General features: G+C 40.3%; 2 protein-coding genes across 2 annotated transcripts in view; both read right to left on the bottom strand.

Annotated features, from left to right (window-relative positions):
* Positions 1 to 1,294: 1,294 nt before the first annotated feature.
* ilvbl (ilvB (bacterial acetolactate synthase)-like) lies at positions 1,295 to 15,556 on the bottom strand. The gene is made up of 14 exons (XM_080773141.1): positions 15,093 to 15,556; positions 13,905 to 14,106; positions 11,042 to 11,169; positions 9,504 to 9,754; positions 8,523 to 8,622; positions 7,847 to 7,944; positions 7,398 to 7,534; positions 7,155 to 7,289; positions 6,723 to 6,837; positions 6,425 to 6,594; positions 5,584 to 5,654; positions 5,182 to 5,253; positions 4,243 to 4,348; positions 1,295 to 3,744 (listed from the first exon to the last, which is right to left on the bottom strand). Exons 1-14 carry the CDS (start codon positions 15,192 to 15,194, stop codon positions 3,566 to 3,568), a joined length of 1,866 nt encoding a protein of 621 aa, XP_080629267.1. The 5' UTR covers positions 15,195 to 15,556; the 3' UTR covers positions 1,295 to 3,565.
* Positions 15,557 to 16,157: 601 nt separating this feature from the next.
* The window catches only part of LOC308321871 (beta-galactosidase-1-like protein 2), a 9,464-nt gene continuing 6,133 nt past the window's right edge, over positions 16,158 to 19,488 (bottom strand). The window contains exons 13-19 of the mRNA XM_080772963.1: positions 19,441 to 19,486; positions 18,962 to 19,033; positions 18,585 to 18,663; positions 17,821 to 17,908; positions 17,191 to 17,302; positions 16,487 to 16,603; positions 16,158 to 16,331 (exon numbers count right to left, since the gene is read on the bottom strand). Of these exons, the coding sequence (XP_080629089.1) occupies positions 16,221 to 16,331; positions 16,487 to 16,603; positions 17,191 to 17,302; positions 17,821 to 17,908; positions 18,585 to 18,663; positions 18,962 to 19,033; positions 19,441 to 19,486 (625 nt within the window). The 3' untranslated portion in view covers positions 16,158 to 16,220. The remainder of the gene's footprint in view (positions 16,332 to 16,486; positions 16,604 to 17,190; positions 17,303 to 17,820; positions 17,909 to 18,584; positions 18,664 to 18,961; positions 19,034 to 19,440; positions 19,487 to 19,488) is intronic.

Raw genomic sequence — 19,488 nt, 5'->3', positions numbered from 1 at the left:
CTGGTAAAAATGAGAACTACACAATGAGATAGTGGACCAAAGGTTACAGATCACAGACCCAAGGAACTGATCTTTGTCAAGGTAGATAGATGGGGGAACAAAATTAAGACAAACAGAAGGTGCACTGCACCCACCCACCCCACCCAAAAATACACTATGCACACACACACACACACACACACACACACACACACACACACACACGCACACACACACACACACACACACACACACACACACACACACACACACACACTCACGGGTAGCATTGTCATCTAATGCTAACCGCTATTATTTAGAAAACAATTATGTCCTTAGAGTTCAGAACATTAGGTTACACAATAGCCTAGTAACTGTACATTACGTATTTTTTTCTCTATACGTGTTGCTTGGACACTGCATGAGACAGTCACAGACCAAGGCTGATGACAGCTTTGTTTCCCTTGTGGACAATAAAGTTTACCTTGACCTTGACCTTGACCTTTGTGCCACTGGCAGAGCAAGGTCATGGTGTCGTCTGACATGTCACGCTGCCCATTACCACAGATTCATTTTACCATGATAAAAACAATGTGTAATGTGCTGTTGTTGCACTGTCTTGGGATACTCCATAACAGAGATAGCATATATGCATACCATCTAATAGAGATAACTCCTCCCAAGCAAGTTCCAGAAAAATCACTGGATGTTTCAATACCAATTCCCAGCAACTTACTCCACCCAGATTCGACTCAAACAAGGGACTAAATCCATTTCGCTCCTGCCACCACCAAAATGTGGAACGCCCTACCAACAGCCATTAAGACATGCATGTGGATCCCTTGACACCTTCAAAACCGCTATCAAAAGGCACCTACGGACGGCTGAAATTCGAAACTGCCCCCTGTAAATAAAGTCTGAGTCCCCTTGTTCTTGGTCTCTATTGCCCGGAGAAAGTTGGGAGGGACACAGTAGGCCTTAAGGATCTTCATCATCATGCCTCTGTGGATCGAATCAAATGTCGATGAAGCACAAGACGGCTTCAGTCAGGTTGTTCCTTTTCACCTCCTCGATGATTATCCTAAGGGCCAAGATCTGGGCCACGGTAGTTCTCCCTTCGCGAAAGCCGGTTTGGTTCTCCCTTAGGTGAGGGTCGATGATGTGCTGTATCCGGTTCAGGATCATAAGGTTGTAGACCTTTGTGGTGATCTATGTCAGGCTGATGCCTCATAATACACTACTGAGACAGACTTGATAGGCTTCCTCATATAACATACCAGACCAAACAGTGGCAATTACATTTTCCACAATTTATTTTAAGATTGAATCCAAACAGCGTCAGTTTGTCAAAGGTTTGCAGTAGCCTAGGCCATTAACAACATGACTTCTCAATATACCATCTAAAAATGGTAATGATTTAAGTGAGGTGTTACACATAACATTGTAAACACCTATCTGGTGCGTTTAGAAATAATATAAATTCTAGTGCAATCTTCAATTTATGGCAAAATGAATACATTCATTAAATTGTATTGAACATATTTATTATTAATCTGAATGCAGTAGAATCAGAGCAGTCATTCATCATGACTGAGGTTACAGCACCAGATGAGTGGAGAAGATGCCATATGAATCACAGTTAAACATATTGATTTTCAAATAGTTTTGTACTGACTGTACTCATTGTACTTCAAGTGTTGTACTTGCATGGTTTCCTCTGCCATCGGTGTGTGAATGGGTGAATGTAATGCACATCTACTATAATAACTATAATTTTATAGTTATAGTGCTCAGTTTTAACAGCCCTTTACACTGCAAAGTATTTACCATTTTATTTGATCAAGGTCTGGTTAAAATGCACATTCATCAAGGCATATACTGTACAATTTCTGACAACTTGTGACATTTCAAAATCAACAAAATGTTGAGTTCCAGGCAATGCATTGTGGTTATCAAACTGAAGGATGGTTGCACAATGCACGCATTGCCATACTACTTGATCTACGTGATTTACGGAATAGGTTCAAGGTTTGACATACAGTGGAAAAGGCATACTGGTCAAGTTTTGTCTAGAGTAAAATCACTACTCTCTCTGTTTAAAATCAAATGAACTGAACAGTTCAAGTCCCTTATAGCAAAGCAAAAAGAGTCATTACATACATTTCTTCCCTTCTAAAGATGCAGCAGTTGCACCATTTCCATTTCATAAGTGAGCAGCTTTGGGGTTATCGAGGCTGTAGGGCTTGCAGAACATTTTTCTTTGGTGGTGGGACATTTTATTTCCCCATGTGAGGTTATGGACAGTCGACCTCTTCTATACCTGTAGCTGGGCTGACTCACACTGCAGGATCTTTTAAAATCCTATAACCGTTTTTGAAATTGGGTTGCATCATGCACATAAGGATAAAGTTACAAAATCATTTGATTTATAATCTTAATGCACATTACAAGATTTTTCAATAATGGTGCATCACACACACTACAGGAATCGCTTTTGGCTGAACAGCGCAGCACCTCCCATGATGATCGCATGCGGAAGCAGGTGTAGACAATGGAGATGGTCAAACTTGTTGTGGTATTAACGGACTAATAGCTGACATATGCAGGCATGCAAACTGAGTACGGGTAAGATTTGGTGTGCATTTGAATCTTGTCCCGATTACATTAATTAGGAATAGAATAACCCACAGTTGTAACCATACATAAATGCACATTTCAACTTACTGCTGTACATAATTTAGTTAATAGTTAACATAGAAGATGATGTACTAGCAGTAGCATGTTGGGGGACTGCAGCTGCTTCATCCACAAAGTGACGAAGCAGTGCACAGTTCCCTGTTCCTTGACCATCAAGACATAGTTGTAGACATCACATACTGTATGCTCTATTACCATGTATGTTCAGGAGTTATGATGCAAAATACATTATTTGGTAATGGCGAAAAGTAAAATGGCCGCCATGGCCACCAGGGGGCGTTTTTGCGATGGCTCCATATCTGAAAATGTTCAGGGCCCAAAACTGTACAAGTGTACCAAGTTTCATGCTTTAAAAAAAAAAGTGAACGATTTTCGTCTCAATCTTACGACTATGAAGGCTCTGGTCAGACTCACCCCCCAAAAAACAATTTGCAGTGAGGCACAAGAAAACCACGTGGTCGCAAAAGGCGCCTCCTATCCGTTTCCATGTTAGAAACGTGACAATGTTATGCATATCCGGGGCAACCATTATGGATGAATGAGTCCCTTGGTACATTTTGTTTCCTTTGTGGCGAAATAGCCCTGAGATTAAAACAGTGATTGCGGGCTATATACAAATAAATGTGACTTGACTTATGTCATGTTGAACTCATTATGATAATGCATACTCAACCAAAGTAAAATATCACAGTAAACCAAGGTAAAATAGCACACAAGATCAACAGAGGTCAGATAAGGGCCGGGCTGCAGTCTAGAATTCTCCTTTACCGTGTAACCTTTCATTGTCTTCAGTAGCTACACCAGTGTATGAAGGAAGTCAGAGAAAACTTACAAGAGAAGGAGAAATGCAGTTTTCCCCCTGGACAATCTGAGAGCAGTCACTTCTACTCTATACAGAAATGGAGCCCTCTCTGAAGTTGGTCTTCCCTATCAGGACATTGAGAAGCGTTGACATGCCCTCCCGGGTCTCCTTCTGAGCGGTCTTGATGATGTCGTCAAGTCTGTCCTCATCCTCGCGCCCTACTAGGTAACCTTTGCCACCATAACCATCGGCAACTACATGATAATCTGCAAAAGGAAAGAGATTTTGTGTCATTATTTGTCCGGTAGTCACTGCTTCTACATTACTCTAGTCAAAAGACTTATAATAATACATTGAATACATGATAATACATTGATTTCTCAATCTCAAACAGTTTTTAAATTTCACTGTGCAGAATATGAAATTAAACATATGTATGACAAATCATTGTGGTCTTGTATGGGAAATGTGGTTATGTTGGGTTTACAATAAAAAATATTATAATAATATTAATATAGGTGAATGTCTATAAAAAATATTTATAAAGGCAAAGGATTACATTTCTTGATACCGTAAAGGTTTCAAGTTTCCTTCCTTGGCTCTTCAAATTTATGGCATTCTAGAGCAACCAAATGTCAGCTCAAACATTCATTCATCACATGTATTGGCTTTATTTTGTTGAGATTATGCAGTATTAACCACTTTCACAGACGTTGGTCTGTGAAAGTTGTTAATAAAAAGGTGGTACCAACACAAATATTTACCTGTAAATGCAAGGCCACATGCCACATTGCTACCAAGCATGGGCACTTGTTCTCTGGCTATCTGACTCCAGCAGGCATCATTGCCCACAACAGCGATGACAGGAGTCTGGGAGAGAAATGACAAACAAAGGGAAAAGGAGATAAGAGATTGAATTCTGTGATTTGTTTGAATTTAAAGCAATGATGAAATTTTGGAAAAAATCTTGTATTTTATTTATCCAACTGGCCATGATTTGTAAGGGACAGATGTTGCATCTGTGCTCTGCGATCGGCAAGCCTAAAGTAAACTTCAGTACAATCAATGACACTCTCTGTATGGCAGAACATATCTCAAAATCAGATTCTACCAATAAATATAGTACCGTGAGTCCTGGTAGAAATGAAATGACATATTACCATTGATATAAGACAGGTTAACAACCCCTGTGTAATGTGAGTACCACCAGTAGGCTAAACCGGGACTTGTTTTATTATACAGAGGCAGAATACGCAATGTGCTCAAAATCTGATTATGAGACCGGTTTCACAATGCAAAGAGAGTGAATATAATCGCTACTTCCAGTTGTTCACTCACAGAGCACAAAAGTAACAGATAAAGATGATCGATCAACAATAATTTAGACATCCATCATCATCATCATCAGGTACAACTTAAGCATCTACTAAAGTTCAAAATTGCTTTTATCGCTGCAGAGCAAATGGTGAAATAACCTTGCAGAAGCATTTCTTGGTTTCTCTATATTTTTGTGGCATCCATAGCACTTCTCTAAGTAATATTTGTACAGTACCCTTTAAAGTCCCTCACAATTATGAATGAACAAAAAACAATGAAAACTACAGGGAAAAGAACACACACAGACACAGAAGCTAATTATATCATATTCATACATTATATAATTTAAGTTGCTCTGGATAAGAATTGATATTTGGTGGTTTTACCTTGTGTCTAGTGAATGTGTCAAACTCTGCAACACTGTATCCCAAGGAGCCATCACCATAAACTATCCATACCTGAAACGAGTGACAAACAAAATGTAAAGCAGTGGTTCTCAAAGTGGGTGCCGTGACGCAAGTCCAGGGGTGTTGCAGAATACTCACTCACTCACTCAATCACTTCAGTTTAACCACTAAAACCCTTGTCAAAAATAGCCTATCTACAAGATTGTAGATCTGCTATTTGTGGTGCATTGGATGAAAAAGGTTATTTACAGGGGTGACCTGAGAGCTGAGAGTGAGACCAAAGTGTTTGAGAACCACTGATGTGCAGCATTATGTGTCTGATAATGAACAGTAAGATGCAGGACTTTGCATGGGTCTCATGTGACTGTGTACAGACTATACCTCAGATTCAGGTCGGCACAGCTTTGCACCGAGGGCAAACCCTCCTCCGACACCAAGAGTTCCAAAGGCACCTGCAGAGATGTGAATCATGTGAAGGTTTAAACCTTAGAGAAAAAAATAGCCTCGCATAGCCAGACGATCGGAGATCTCTGTCTACTGATCATCTGGGGAAATCAAATTGACTGTAAAGTCAATATCAGCGGCTAACAAACCTAAAAACTACTCTGCTTTGGAAACCAATCCTGCCAATCGTCCTAATATTATATTTACATTTTCAATTTGTTTTGGAAAAGTTTTTGTCCATACATTGTGTTTAGATGTCACTAGACAAACAATAAGCATTATGTTCAAGCTCAGGAAATGTATTCAGGCAATCTATATACTCAACACGTACAGTATGCACTCCTCAACAATGCACTCCTTTAGTAACACTTTCATGATACCCTGCCAAGGGTAGGAGCAATTTAAGGAGTGAATGAAGGGTTGAGGTAATTATTTGCACAAGCAGAGTGCACAAGTACTGTAATCGGCTGCGTATGTCCGTCGTATGTCGGTGTTGTCTGTTGGCCAATCAGGGATTTGGCTGATGACGTAACTAAGGTATGTTTGGTGATCGGCTAGGAATGTATTTGCGTGCGTCAAAAAACGAACCGGGGCAATTTTAATGCAGTCACGCAACGCGGGCAGTGGAGCTACCCTTCATTGATTAAAAAGGGAACATTCCCTGACTGTGACGGAGACGCGACGCTGACGCACCCGGAGCCCCCGGTGTTATAATAACTGACTTCTGTCAAATCAGCACTGTTCATTGTCTTTATGAACAAGTCAACAGTCCCCTAACCTGGATCAAGCCAGCGCAGAGGTCCTCTGGGTCTCATAATGTAAGCTGCACTCCCCACAAAGTCCCCTCCGTCTGCCACAATGATACTGTCTTCTGCCATCAACTCGTCCACACGGTGAAGAACACGCAATGGGTTTAGGTGGTGCTCCGTCTTCTCTTCAGCTTTTGCCCTAGATGCACAAATAATGGACCGGAGGAGGTTCATGCAAATCTTTATGCTTGTTTACTCTGTAGAGTATGGGTTGCAGAGTTTTAAGTAACAAACATTCAGCAACAACAACAGTTGATCCCCATTTACCTATTTGTTGCCTCTTTGGTGACATCTCCCACCTTGAGACTCTGTGGCCACTCCTCTGGACATTTGTGACCCTTCAGTCCTTTTGATAGCCGAAGTAAGAACGAACCAGCATCACCTAGAATACATTTTGTATAACAGAATAGTTGAAGAACAGTGGAAGTGGCTGGCTACCACCACCCGTCAGAAAACTCATTTCGGCCGCTTGTATTCGCAAACTTATTATTTCGGTCATGACCCACACTTCATGACCATAGGTGAGAGTAGGAATGAAGATTTCTCGGTAAACAGAGAGCTTTGCCTTCTGGCTCAACTCTCTTTTCGTCACAACAGTGCGGTACAGCGACTGCAATACCGGTTGGTTCATCAGTTCAAGACTAGTTAGATTACAGATTTGTTCATGCTTATTATGAATCAGTAACTATTTGTACGTACCTTGAATTGCCACCGTAGGTTTCCAGAACATGTCCGAGTTCTTCAGTAGCTGTGTCTTGTCTCTGTTGACAGTGATGATTTTGCTGCGCCTGTTCAGAACTCTACCATAACTCAGCCTGAAGTCACACACAGTGCCTAAAAAAGAAAGCACATATTAAAATATTATACCACAACAATATGCAATATCGGTGTATAAGGTTACTGCATGTTTCAAGAAATGACTATACAAGCAGAATGTGCAACCTGCCAACAGGACCAGGTCAGCATCTTTCAGGGCATCCCGTCTGTTCTGTCTGATGTGGATGGGACTATCCTTTCCAAGCATGCCACGGGACATGCCCCCTAAGAAGCATGGGATGCCCAATGACTCCAAGGCCTTCCTGTATTATAGACAAATGTATTTGAAGTTGGAACCCAAGCAGAATCCTTTATGGGTATGAAAGCTTTGTCAATGTGGTGTTGGGGTTTGTTCATTATTTTGTTCACTGTATTTTTCTCTGTGTAATGTTTCGGTACCATGGGTAACACATTTTACTGTGTTCTTTAATATACAAATAAAAATATGATCATCAGATAGGGACTTGAGAGTCAGGCAGAAAAATAAAAACTTTTTAACACAACGGGATAAGTTTACATGTACAGTATGTTCAAGTACAGGACAGGTACAAGAAAAGGGAATAATTATGCTGTACCTGATATCATCCGCAGGTGTTGGGGGTAGTGTTGCTTGGCTACCAATCAGAATAACAGGTTTCTTGGCTCGGCTTACAAGCTCTATGCACTTTTGTACCTGATTATGTATAAAAATAGGGAGAGTAATTATAAATTATATCTTGAGTAAAGCTTAGCAACTTGGCTTAAAGGTAGAGTAAGTGATTTCACTCAAAAAACCTTAGGTTTCGTTTTTGGCTGTGGGACCTAAGCCTTCGTCCAATCAGGATAGAGAGTCAAAAACGAAACCTACGGTTTTTTGACCCCCAGGGGTTAACTGGGGACAGGGAGGAACTCCTTATATGGTCAGCACACTCTATAGTAGAGAGGATTATCACAACAAAACAAAAAAATAAGTGATATTTGAATTAAGTGAAATCACTTACTCTACCTTTAATTGAACACAGACAGCAATCAAATACCATGGCTGTCCTGGGCTGTGAGATACACTTGCTGTTGTCATTTTGCCTAACCGCCATTGTCAGTGTGGACGTACAGCATGTTATCAGTAAATCTGCTGTATTTCAATCAATCAGACAGACCTAAATAATCATGCAGCCAAATATCCCATCCATGTCTTAGTTGGTTGAAAAGGAAAAAAATAACCAGTTCATATGGGAAAGAAACACATGCATGTATCATAGCAGCCTCATGCACCTGATCATCTGTGGCTTGTGGAACCTCAACAGGTAGAGGAGACACATCCCTCGTCTCCCAGGCACCAGCAAACAGATTCATGAGGTGGTTCTGGAGGTACCTTAAGAGATCAGAATGTCATCTTATGGAGATTTCTTTTTAATTTTCATACTTTTAGATATATTGTTTTTAACCGTCCGTTGATGCTTCATAATGCATGAATAGAATCGCAGGGCTTGTTTGTTTATTTTTGGAACACTATGGTATTTTCTTCAAAGGAAAAATAACTCCCAGTGACCCAGGGAAATAGTGCCCTCTGGTGGAAGTGATGTCAGCCTTTGGTTCTCATTACTGAAGTTACTAATCAGACACACTAATAATAATTCTAGACATGCCTATCATTGTTCAACCACTAGGTGGTGTATTTAACTATTTATGCTGTGTATTTCTCTTGTCTCTGGCACTGTGGTCAAATTGGGCATCATTAAGCTGAAGTTAGGAACACCTGTAGACCAATATATGCAATGAGAAGTCAGTTTGCAAGTTGTTAACGCAGAGAGCAGACGTTTTTGATCCTTGCTCTTGTTTGTGATCACAGGATCATATTGCTTGTAAGTTATGCATTCCTTTCTTTGCACAAATGCCAGTTTGTTGATATTGTGTGTTTGCATTTACAGTAGTTTTCTGTATTGTTGACAGATTTCTTGGATGTGTGCAGTACAGAAATATTACCAATTTCTTTTGTAGTTTTACTGTGTGTATCCTGCTACTGTGAGTGAGTGGAGAGGCATAAATCCATCGCTTGTGAGAAACAGTAAAAGGACTCCCAGTTGTCTGTCTGCCTAGTTGAAAAAGTGGGAACTTCTTGACGAGGGCAGATTACATACTTCATGTCATTGTTCATATACATTTTTTTGTGAGGTTTTTCCTCATACAGCAAAGCTTTGGATAAGCAATTACATAACTTCTTGTGGCCACCATGACCATCATACATCAACATACCAAGTGATGATTTTTCCCATCAGGCCTTTGGGAGGGTTTTTCACAATAATCTCCTTGGACACCAGGTGGAAAGGGTAGAGGGTGTCAATGGGGAATTCAATGAAAACGGGGCCAGGAGTTCCAGACTGGGCGATGGCCAGGGCCTTCCTGACCGTTGGAATGATCTCCCTCACCGTCCTGATGGAGGCACAGAACTTACACAGCGGCTTGAAGAGCGACATCTGGTCGATGTCTTGCAGCGCTCCTCTGCCCTGTGCACCAATCACAAGTCAAAGGGACATTAGGCATTCTGGCAGGGCGGCATGTTTGTTTATCTCAAGTTGTTCCCAACCTGTGGGATGGGGCCCACTGGTGTGCCATAAAGGTACTGCAGGTACTGCAACTGACCAATGTGTAATTGTCACAATCAGACAATATGAGAATTTAACATCAATAAAAATATATAAAATGAATGTGAAATAAAATTTCACACAGAAGCAACTGAAAAACACCTGATTTCAATGGTAGTGGATGGAGATAAATTATTTTTGTCCAACTAAAACCACGAAATGGCAACCAATGGGTGCGAAGAGTGGCACAACCACGAGCGGGGCTTGACAAAGGGTCACTCATTAACCACTTTCAAACGAGCATCCCTAGTTTGCTTATGCCATCATAGCCCAAATTGCAGAGAACTGACACAATGCAACATGTTGTGAGCTTGTAGACAGAGTATTTTTGCTATTCATCGTTTTTAGTATATAGGCTTAAAGGTTAAAACAAACGTTTTTTGTTAAATGGTTAAATAACTATATTCTGATAGTAATCATTGCTATAGAGAGGTCTCCCTGTCTCTCCAGCACTTTAAACAGAAAATACATTTTCAGGTAGGGGACAACATTTCAGCCAATAAGGAGAGAGTAGCCATTTATAGTGTTCCAGTTCCAATTTCGTCTGTTCATTTCTTTGTGTCACCACTTACACTTCCACTTGATTAATCTGTATCCTGACTGCGTTCTCTATCCTGATTGGATAAAATTGGTATCCCAGTTTCAGTTTCGGTTTCTGAAAAAGCATTTTCTGTTTAAATAAAAAGCTGGAGAGACATGGAGACTCATGTTACTGAACAAACACTAACTAGTAAAGATCTAAATATATATATATGTTTTTTTTTTTTTTTTATCTGCCTAGCGATGATGTCACTGGAAGACGGGTTTCTGAACTGCCCACAGCCCTCCTATATGAGACAGACCAGGTAAGATTTTAGAACACCAGAGGTGCCCGTGGGGCCTCTACGGCGGTGCCCGTTGGACACTGGCTGGCCTACTTGGAATGATGCAAGTTGTAAATGCATGCCCCACCCAGATATTATGTCTGTGTCCCTTTTATGCCCGACGTCAGAATGATGTCAGACTTCTGTATGTCTCTCTGTGTCCCTTTATTCCTATGGAGTTATGTGTCATTATGTGTCAGTTATGTGCCATTTAGAAGGTGTTTTTACAATCAGCCATAGTCCTGAATGGATATTGTTTGGAATCGTGTCTCCTGTTGATGCAAACCTGAAGAAGTGTACCAGCAGCTCCTCCCATTAGCAGCAGTGGAGACTCAGCCATCTGAGCATTCTTCACCGCTGTCACTGTGTTGGTGAGGCCTGGGCCAGCAGTCACTACTGCTACACCAACACTACCTAGGAAACACACACTAGCATCATCCACTGGCTGACCAGGGGGCAGTCTGAGGGTTGGGATCCGACCAGAACCAACGGAATCGGAGGGGGGGAAAAAAATCTACTTTCTGGCCTTGACAGCCCATACATCCGAACAGAAAAGGATTGCATTAAACTCACTTTGCCATAATTACTTTTAGTTACTCCACTGCTCTACTGATATTGCCATGGGAAAACCTCATAGACAAGATTTGTCATTCCGGTGAAAGAAAATCCCTTTCTGGCCAAAAGGTAAATTTGATACGTGTCTTGGGGGTCTCCGAGTGCGTCCACTAAGGATAGTAGGCTTTCTAATTACACAAGCTGCCGTTGTATTGGTGAGTAGGTAAAACGTTCTTAATATTTTCACTACAGAGGGGCTGGTCTGCATTTCATGCAATGGCAGGAAGAGAACAGTCCCATAGCTAGCCTAAATGCAACGGCAGCGAAGTGCATTAGGCTATGGACCAGAGCTACAGTTTGCCTTGCTATATTGCTTCTTCATTTTATATTCATGAGAATGAATGATTAAGGCTGTGTCCTGGTGCTGTGCATAGTTGCATACTGACAAAGACCATTCAAATGCCAATTATTGAAACCCATTTTGCAGTATCTATAGTCTTCACTTTCTTCACTTTTCAATGTTTTATTTTGGTCATCGGTTTATGTACAATACATCCAAGTATATAACAAAATAAACAAATACATTGTGACCAAAAAAGGTATAAGCTGAAGCTATATTAGCTTATTATGCGTACCCTTACCAATTATAATATACATGATGAACAAAGAAAAAAGAAAATCGAAAGAAACTGAACAGAATCAGTATTTTGTTTTTGCTTCGTAATCTATAATATACAATTTAATAATAATTCTAATCAAAAAAATACATGATCACATGTTGATCTATATATAACTACACACACACAGTTTTGCAAAAATCCACCTGTTGGTGGCGCTATAACAGACCAATGTGAAAATGGTGGGATATATTCCTCAGCATAGTAGGAAAGTCTGTGAAAGATTACACGTAAATTGCACGCTCCGTTCATGATTTGAGGCTTTTTGTTCCAAACGGGCCAATACTGCAAACTTTGAAAGCCAATGTTAGCCAATTAGGATGGAATCTGAAATATCGGACAGATCCATCTTGAACAGATAACTAGAGATAGTGTGTAACGATTTGCGGGATTTTTGGACAGAATATAGAGGAGTAATATAAATAAAAATGTTTTTCAAAAGTCGGCCTCCTGGTGGCGTTCAGGCTGTTCTGGAAAATTTGGGGCAGAGGTGCAAAACATACTCTCTCCCCATGCCTTTGGCCTGGTGGAGACAATAATACATCACATATCTATACTTATTTATCGTCTTGTTTTTAAACATTTCCTAGTCTAATAGTTTAATAACCCTAATATTTAATAGTCCTATTAACATTATATCAATCACTAATTTATGCAAACACCTTTTTGTCATGATTTTTGTTTTCTTAAAAAACGAATTATTGACAAACTATTGTAAATGCAATTATTAGTTTATAATATGGAAAGAGAATAAAATCTGCACTCTCAGTCGTAGTAAGAGTCTTGTTTAATAATGATGATGATCCGCAGCAGCAGTCAAAGCAGCACACGCTGAACCTTTAAAAGACTGTCTGAGTTGAGCGAGCCTTTTCCCTTGAAGTGAACTCATTTATAATACGGTAATACATCAAATAAGATAATACTAACAATATAAATACATTATCATCATCATCATCTTATACAGTATAAATTAATAATTCCCACTATACGCTTGAATAGCCAAAGCAGAACCACTGCCCAGGGGAAAGCAGTTGTCTGTTACAGCCTCAGCAGATCAAATTTAAGAGCACTTAACTGGTGTCTAGCATTAAATTGCCACTATAGGTGCTCCCATAGCTGAATGGTTTAAGCACCACATGGCTGTCCCCACTTCAATTCTGAATAATACGATTAAGAAGAGTAATGCAGAAATGAAACAAAGGTGTGTCTAAATGTAAATTATTCCCACTCTGGGAATGGGTTCCTCCAAGGTGTGTGCTGCTTTTACTTCTATGGGTAGGTACAGTACCCAGGGAGCCAAATGACGTCATGATGACGTCCTCCGGTGACGTCCAGGACTAGGCCAGATCACAGCCCATATGGGGATGATCTTTATGTCATTTCCAGGACGTCTTCACCCGTTGAAATAATATAGCTTCATCTGGGCCAGATCTGACTAGTTATTGCGAACGCAGTGATTGCGAACGCAGTGAGCACTAACTATGAGAGCCTGCAGATCATGTCTGTCTGTCTGTCTGTCTGTCTGTCTGTCTGTCTGTCTGTCTGTCTGTGTGTCCCCCTTTTGTGCCCATATATGGAGCTGAGTGATTTGTTTGTGATTGATGCAACACACTCCATATTTGGACGTATAGCTGCTTTGGGGACTCCTTATATGGTTGCCAACGAACAAGTATAACTACGTTGCGTTCGCTTCCCGCGTTTGCGCGTCTTACTTGTTATAATGACTTAAGTTGTTGATCTGGCCTCAATCGGACTCTCTCTGTCTTAGTGGGAAGAATTTATGTTGTTTTAAATCTGGTGATATTCTGGGCCAGGTCTGACTAGTGTTTGGTTTGACTTGATCTGGCCCCAATCTAGACGTCACTATAGCCTCATTTGTCCAAGTTCCGACCGTGCTTGCTGGGTAGGTACAGTTACCTGACAGCCGCGCCACAGCATCAGCAGCAAAGACGGCAGTGGCTTCATGTCTGGTGTCTACGATGCGTATTCCCAGCTTCTCGCACGCCACCAAGATGGGTGAAATGTGTCCCCCCACCAAGGTGAACACAAATTTGACCCCGTGGGCACGGAGCACCTGTGCCACACTCTCCCCACCATGCCGTGGGCTTTCAGTTTCAGTCTACAGTATAAGAGAGAGAAGAAGAGGTCATTCAGTATAGATAATAACTGTAGGAGCAACATTACGATAACGTGCCAAAGATCAAGGTACCGTATACTATGTGCATTACTTTTGTGTCTCATTTTGTAGGCCTACTTGTTTGAAGACAGTTTGTCAGATAGATCTTTTGACTTGAACGTCATGTCACAATGGAACGAATTAGGCCTTTTTTAAGTAGGCACGCCGCAGCCTAATGTCAAGTTTGTCAACACGTGAAAACCTGAAATATCAAACTTGAACCACAGTCAATAATCTGAATAATAATAATAATAAACTGAGTAATCTGAATTCTGAACTAACATATTTACACATTCATGCAAGCTAGAAATATTACAGGAATGTTGCAGTTCAACAACTCAGCTTCCTGTTATCCTGTCATGTCATCATCACTGCATATTTCACAATAGCACTCCTCCTGGGGAGGGGGCCTACTGCCCCTTCTGGGGCATAGGCCGTCAACAAGCGATCTCCAAGGCAGCATCTCTGTCTTGAGGACTCCTCCTGGACTTCTCCTTAAAGGCTATATATGGACCAGAGCTAATTTCACAATAGTATTGTCCTAGCTTTGTGCACAACTGCACACTTAACGTTTAATAGGCAGATCCAGTGTTGAGATAGCCTTTATTGTACTAGATAGTCAGAGGTCAGGGCTGTTCAAAGTTTACCTCTTCTCATATTGCATGAATGGAGAGCTCACACCTGCTCACCTCTCGATCTCACCTTTGATACACAATCGCTAGGTGATTATCTGACCAGTGACCATGAGAAAGAATGCATACTATAGGTTACTTATCTGCTACAACACCCCTGCTTTCTTGAGTTTTAAGATAATGCACACAACAGATGCTAAATATACTGAGTGTCCTGCGCCTGTCTGCAATTATACGTAGGTTGATAGAATATAAAAACAATATAGTCGGGGAAAAAATTTATGGAATATCACTTACCTTGTGAAATAATTGATACACCAAGCCAAGTTTATAGGCTGCAAATGTAAGTCCCAATGCAAAGCAGCCGAAAACGGCCCCGATAACTCCCAACGCATCCATCTCTGAGACCACAGTCAGTGTGACAAATATACGGAAGCAGGTGTTTCTATACAGACTATTATTCAATATCTACTATGTAATATCTTGTCCAATTCAACCTGCCCCAGTGACTCACTGATACAGGCTAGGCTATTGCTTTATAGCCTGTGCAAGACCCCCCCGAAGCTGTTCATACAACTTACACCTCGCTTCTTATGTTACTGTTTACAGTTTGCTAAAGTGCATTGCAGCTTGCTTGACCATGATGTAACACAATAGTCGCAACAAGACTATAGTACGAAGAAACTAAGCGACTCTTCTTCAACTTGAAATGATGACCCGATACCCTGTACGCTCCGCAAATACCGCAGCGACATTCTGAATATGTGTCCAATGTCCATCTATTCAGGACAGCCTAGCGTCGTAGATTTTGTTCGTACTGGCTCTTTGTGAATACAAAAGCTCGTCTCCATCAGAGCCATAGAGTAAGACTGAGTTACAACGACAACTCGATCCGTTCACTTCATGGGGACAGGACAGTCTCTTCTACATAGACTGCTATTGAAAGGGGGACAACCGGAAGTTTACGGAATAAATTGGCGTCTATGGGCTCGTGCGAGTACGTAAACCACGTGACCGGGCTGTTTTCTGCCCCCTCAATGTCGCAACTCTGTCTTACTCCATGACACACACGTCATTCATCCAATGGAAACAATGGAAAGCGTGTGGGGGCGTGTCATGGTGTTGTGGGCTTAAGGTGAGTCACGTCACACACACACACACACACACACACACTGTACACACACACACACACACACACACACACACACACACACACACACACACACACACAGATGTTTGGAATTTTAATTCAAGACACATGTTTTACATAGCTTACTGAAATGCACAGGTTAATCAATTAATTAAATGCATAACTATTTTGTAAATTGACCTTAATCAGATGCACATGCAGTCAATATAATATCAAGTTATTGTTCTTCTCTGTGTTTGAAGTATTGGATAATATTGAGCTATGAAGGATTATTTTCACAGCAGTGTACAGAAGGGAAGTTTGTACACATCCGTTGTCCTTCCATGATCTGGATTTTCTGCGAATAGTATTTTCTCATCAGCCCTTTGTTCCTCAAACACAGTGATCTAAAGCAAAAGAGGGAAAGAAACAGTTCAGGGAGAGACACTTATAGTGGATTTGCCATTGTTGTGTGTGCGTGCGTGCATGCGTGCGTGCGTGCGTGCATGCGTGCGTATTATCCAAACGTCCATACAGCCAGACAGAAGCTCATTCAGTATACCTGGTTATCTCCATTTTTGAGCCAGGGTCCTGGCAGGTACAGGAATTGCTGGGGACCTATTGACCAGTGACGTCCCAGATTCTGCCCATTGACAAAAACAGCCCCTTTGCCCCAACCCTGTGGATGGGTGCAGGACACAATAATGATCACAAATTTTATTATAGTACATTTCTCAAAACGTCTAGATAATGATCATAGTTACAGAAATGAACCGAATGCAACAGCATGGCAAATTGGCAATATGAACAAGTAGAGATAAATCCAGAAGCAGATTGGGGCAACATATATAAGAGTAATATCACTCCTTTGATTATATTACAAAAATGAGCTTTAAGAATTATTTATAGGATTTTAGGAAATAGGAAATAAAGGATGTTTTTAGGATTCAGAGCACACTAACAGGCTTTTTAGTATCAGGCTTGTTGAAAATCATTGATTTAGTTGAAACTACGAACATTATTAGTTGTGTACACTACAGCGCAAAAAACGGTTACCAAAACAAATGTGTATTTCTGTTACAGGTATAAAGTTATGGAATTCTCAAAACCAGGAGTTGAAGAGTTAGTTGTAGAACAGTGTTTCAGCTTATGAAAGTGTTTAAATTATAATTATAGGGTTAGATTTCATTTTAAGGGTAAAATGAATATAATCACGTAATACCATGAATGAAATGAAATAAATAGACTATTGACTATTTTTCTCACAGGCAGTCTGATGAAGGTGTCTCTTGGAGGTCCATCTACAAACAGCTTGGCCTGGAAAAACCCTGGGCAGGAAGATTGATGACCGACAGGCCTCCATTGTCCTGAACTTAATCTGAGAATAGAGGAGAACACCCATTTGAATCACAGAATCTTTACATTCCAAATGTATGGTCCACCCTGTGCTAATATCTGCTAATGTGTGCCGTATGCAGTAGAAGGACATATTTATTGAGGGAGTGCTGCATGTCCTCTGAGATACATCTGAAACCTGCAAATATACAAGACACATTATGCTAAATGGAAATACAATAAAAAGTCTAAATAATTAGTGAAGTTGAGGGAGTGAGCAGAGAGATGGGGTATGCAACACAGGTCCTGTGAGAATAATCGAACTCCAGATGTTTCCGTTATCTATAGGGCTAAGCATCTTATTGCGCAGCACACTAACAAAAATGCCAATCATTCAATAAGTATCTATTCTAGGGGTTCTTTAATGTCTGTGGGAACTGAAACATCAATACTGTAGCAACATACTTTAGGCATGCCATATGTTGTTGATATATCAATATTACAATATTAGTAACATGGGCATGCTGTTAAAAGTTGATCAAATAAAAATGGATAACTGACCTTTTTATAAAGGTTGGTTTCATATCTAAACAGTAGATAGTGAAGCCTTTCAGAGGAGCGTGATTCAGGAAAATGTCCCCTACAAGTCCTGTCACAAAACAACAAGGGGCATTTGTTTAATATACATTTTGTGTACTGTTTGATCCATGATTGTAGTTAGAGTTATTAACAATCTTGCATTAAAAATAATTCACAAATTCGTGATTTGTGAAGCTGAAAATTGTATCGTATTTTAGACAATTAGACAATGACAGAAAAATCCATTTAAAATGCTGCTCTGTGACTGATGCGATCAACAGTCCAGAAACAAATAAATCCTGTGCCGTTCTGATCCTCCAAGTACAATAAAGTAAATTCTGAGAACTATCTGCAAATTTGGGTGCCAAATACCAAATACTCCTTGTGAGCGAGAGGAGCTGGGTTTGAATCTGACCCCAGTCTTGACTCACATATCTCTCCACACTTCCCATAGTTTCCTGTCTCTCTATACTAACTCTCTATACTTCATATCTGAAAGAAAACAATGCAAAAAATAAATCTTAACAATACTGTTTTAAGCTATGCATAATATCTAACACAGACAAATACAGTAGTAGGCTATGCACCTGTGAAGTGAAGTCAAATGTATGAAGCTCTTTTAACAGCACAATCTTTCACAACAGAGTAGATGCAGATACACGAGGACAGAACAGACTAATGAACATTTTAGATTTTCCAAACATCATAGCAACATCATAGCAAGGTTATATGGCACAGCTTGAAACCTTTGCGCTGATGATCCAGTGCTTTTCCATAATTCACTCTTCCACAGTTCTCCACCAATATGGTCAATGTTCTCTCTCCCTTAAGCATTAAAATACAGAAAACATGAGGATGTTATTGAGAGAGGACAGCTCCACTGCAACTTTAATGCTGACCTCAAGATAAAGAAATTGAAAATGGGTGACAGAACAGTTCTGCAAGCAATCGCAGAGTTTCAAAATGAGATATACTAGTATATGAAACAACAAGCAGTTGTTGGTTTGGATTTATAGTGGCAGTGTAGAGAGGAAGAGAATGAAAAGGGAGTGTAAATGAAACAAACAAACAGTATATTCATAAAGTAATGGGGCACCGGCATTAATTCTGTCAAGAATGGTACCTTTCCATCAGGCAGTGCTATCTCTTGAGTCTTGTAATCCAAGCTGCCAACAGATTGTCTTTCCACAAAAACCTAGAGGACAGTTAAAGGAGTAGTTCACCAAAACATAACTTTTTTTTTACAGCCACACCCATTTACCTTAATATATTTTAAATTAATATATAACATATATATGGAGGGAAGGGAACTCCCTTTCTTGCCTTGTGTTTACAGGACTGTTTACACAGTAAAAAATGAATAAATAAAGTAATAATAATAAATGTCAAATTTCTGTATATAGTAGGCCTAGTATGTCATCAATGTGTTATATTTTTTGTGCAGCAGCTGTATCTATTCTGGTTTGACCGTAATGTAACCTGATCAGTGATCAGTGTTTGGATCTATTATGTATTGCGCATTTTGTGCAGATCCAAAAAAATTATAATAATTCAAGTGTGTGTGATCTTTCTATCTCTGTCTGTACGTGATTTTGTCTTTACCAAAGCTCTGTCTCTGATGTTGTTCCTGGAGTTGAGGATTCCTCCACT

This window comes from Protomyctophum bolini (assembly GCF_963924005.1).
Source record: "Protomyctophum bolini genome assembly, chromosome: 9".
In the NCBI taxonomy this organism is placed as follows: domain Eukaryota; kingdom Metazoa; phylum Chordata; class Actinopteri; order Myctophiformes; family Myctophidae; genus Protomyctophum; species Protomyctophum bolini.
This window is presented reverse-complemented; position numbering and strand designations above follow the sequence as displayed.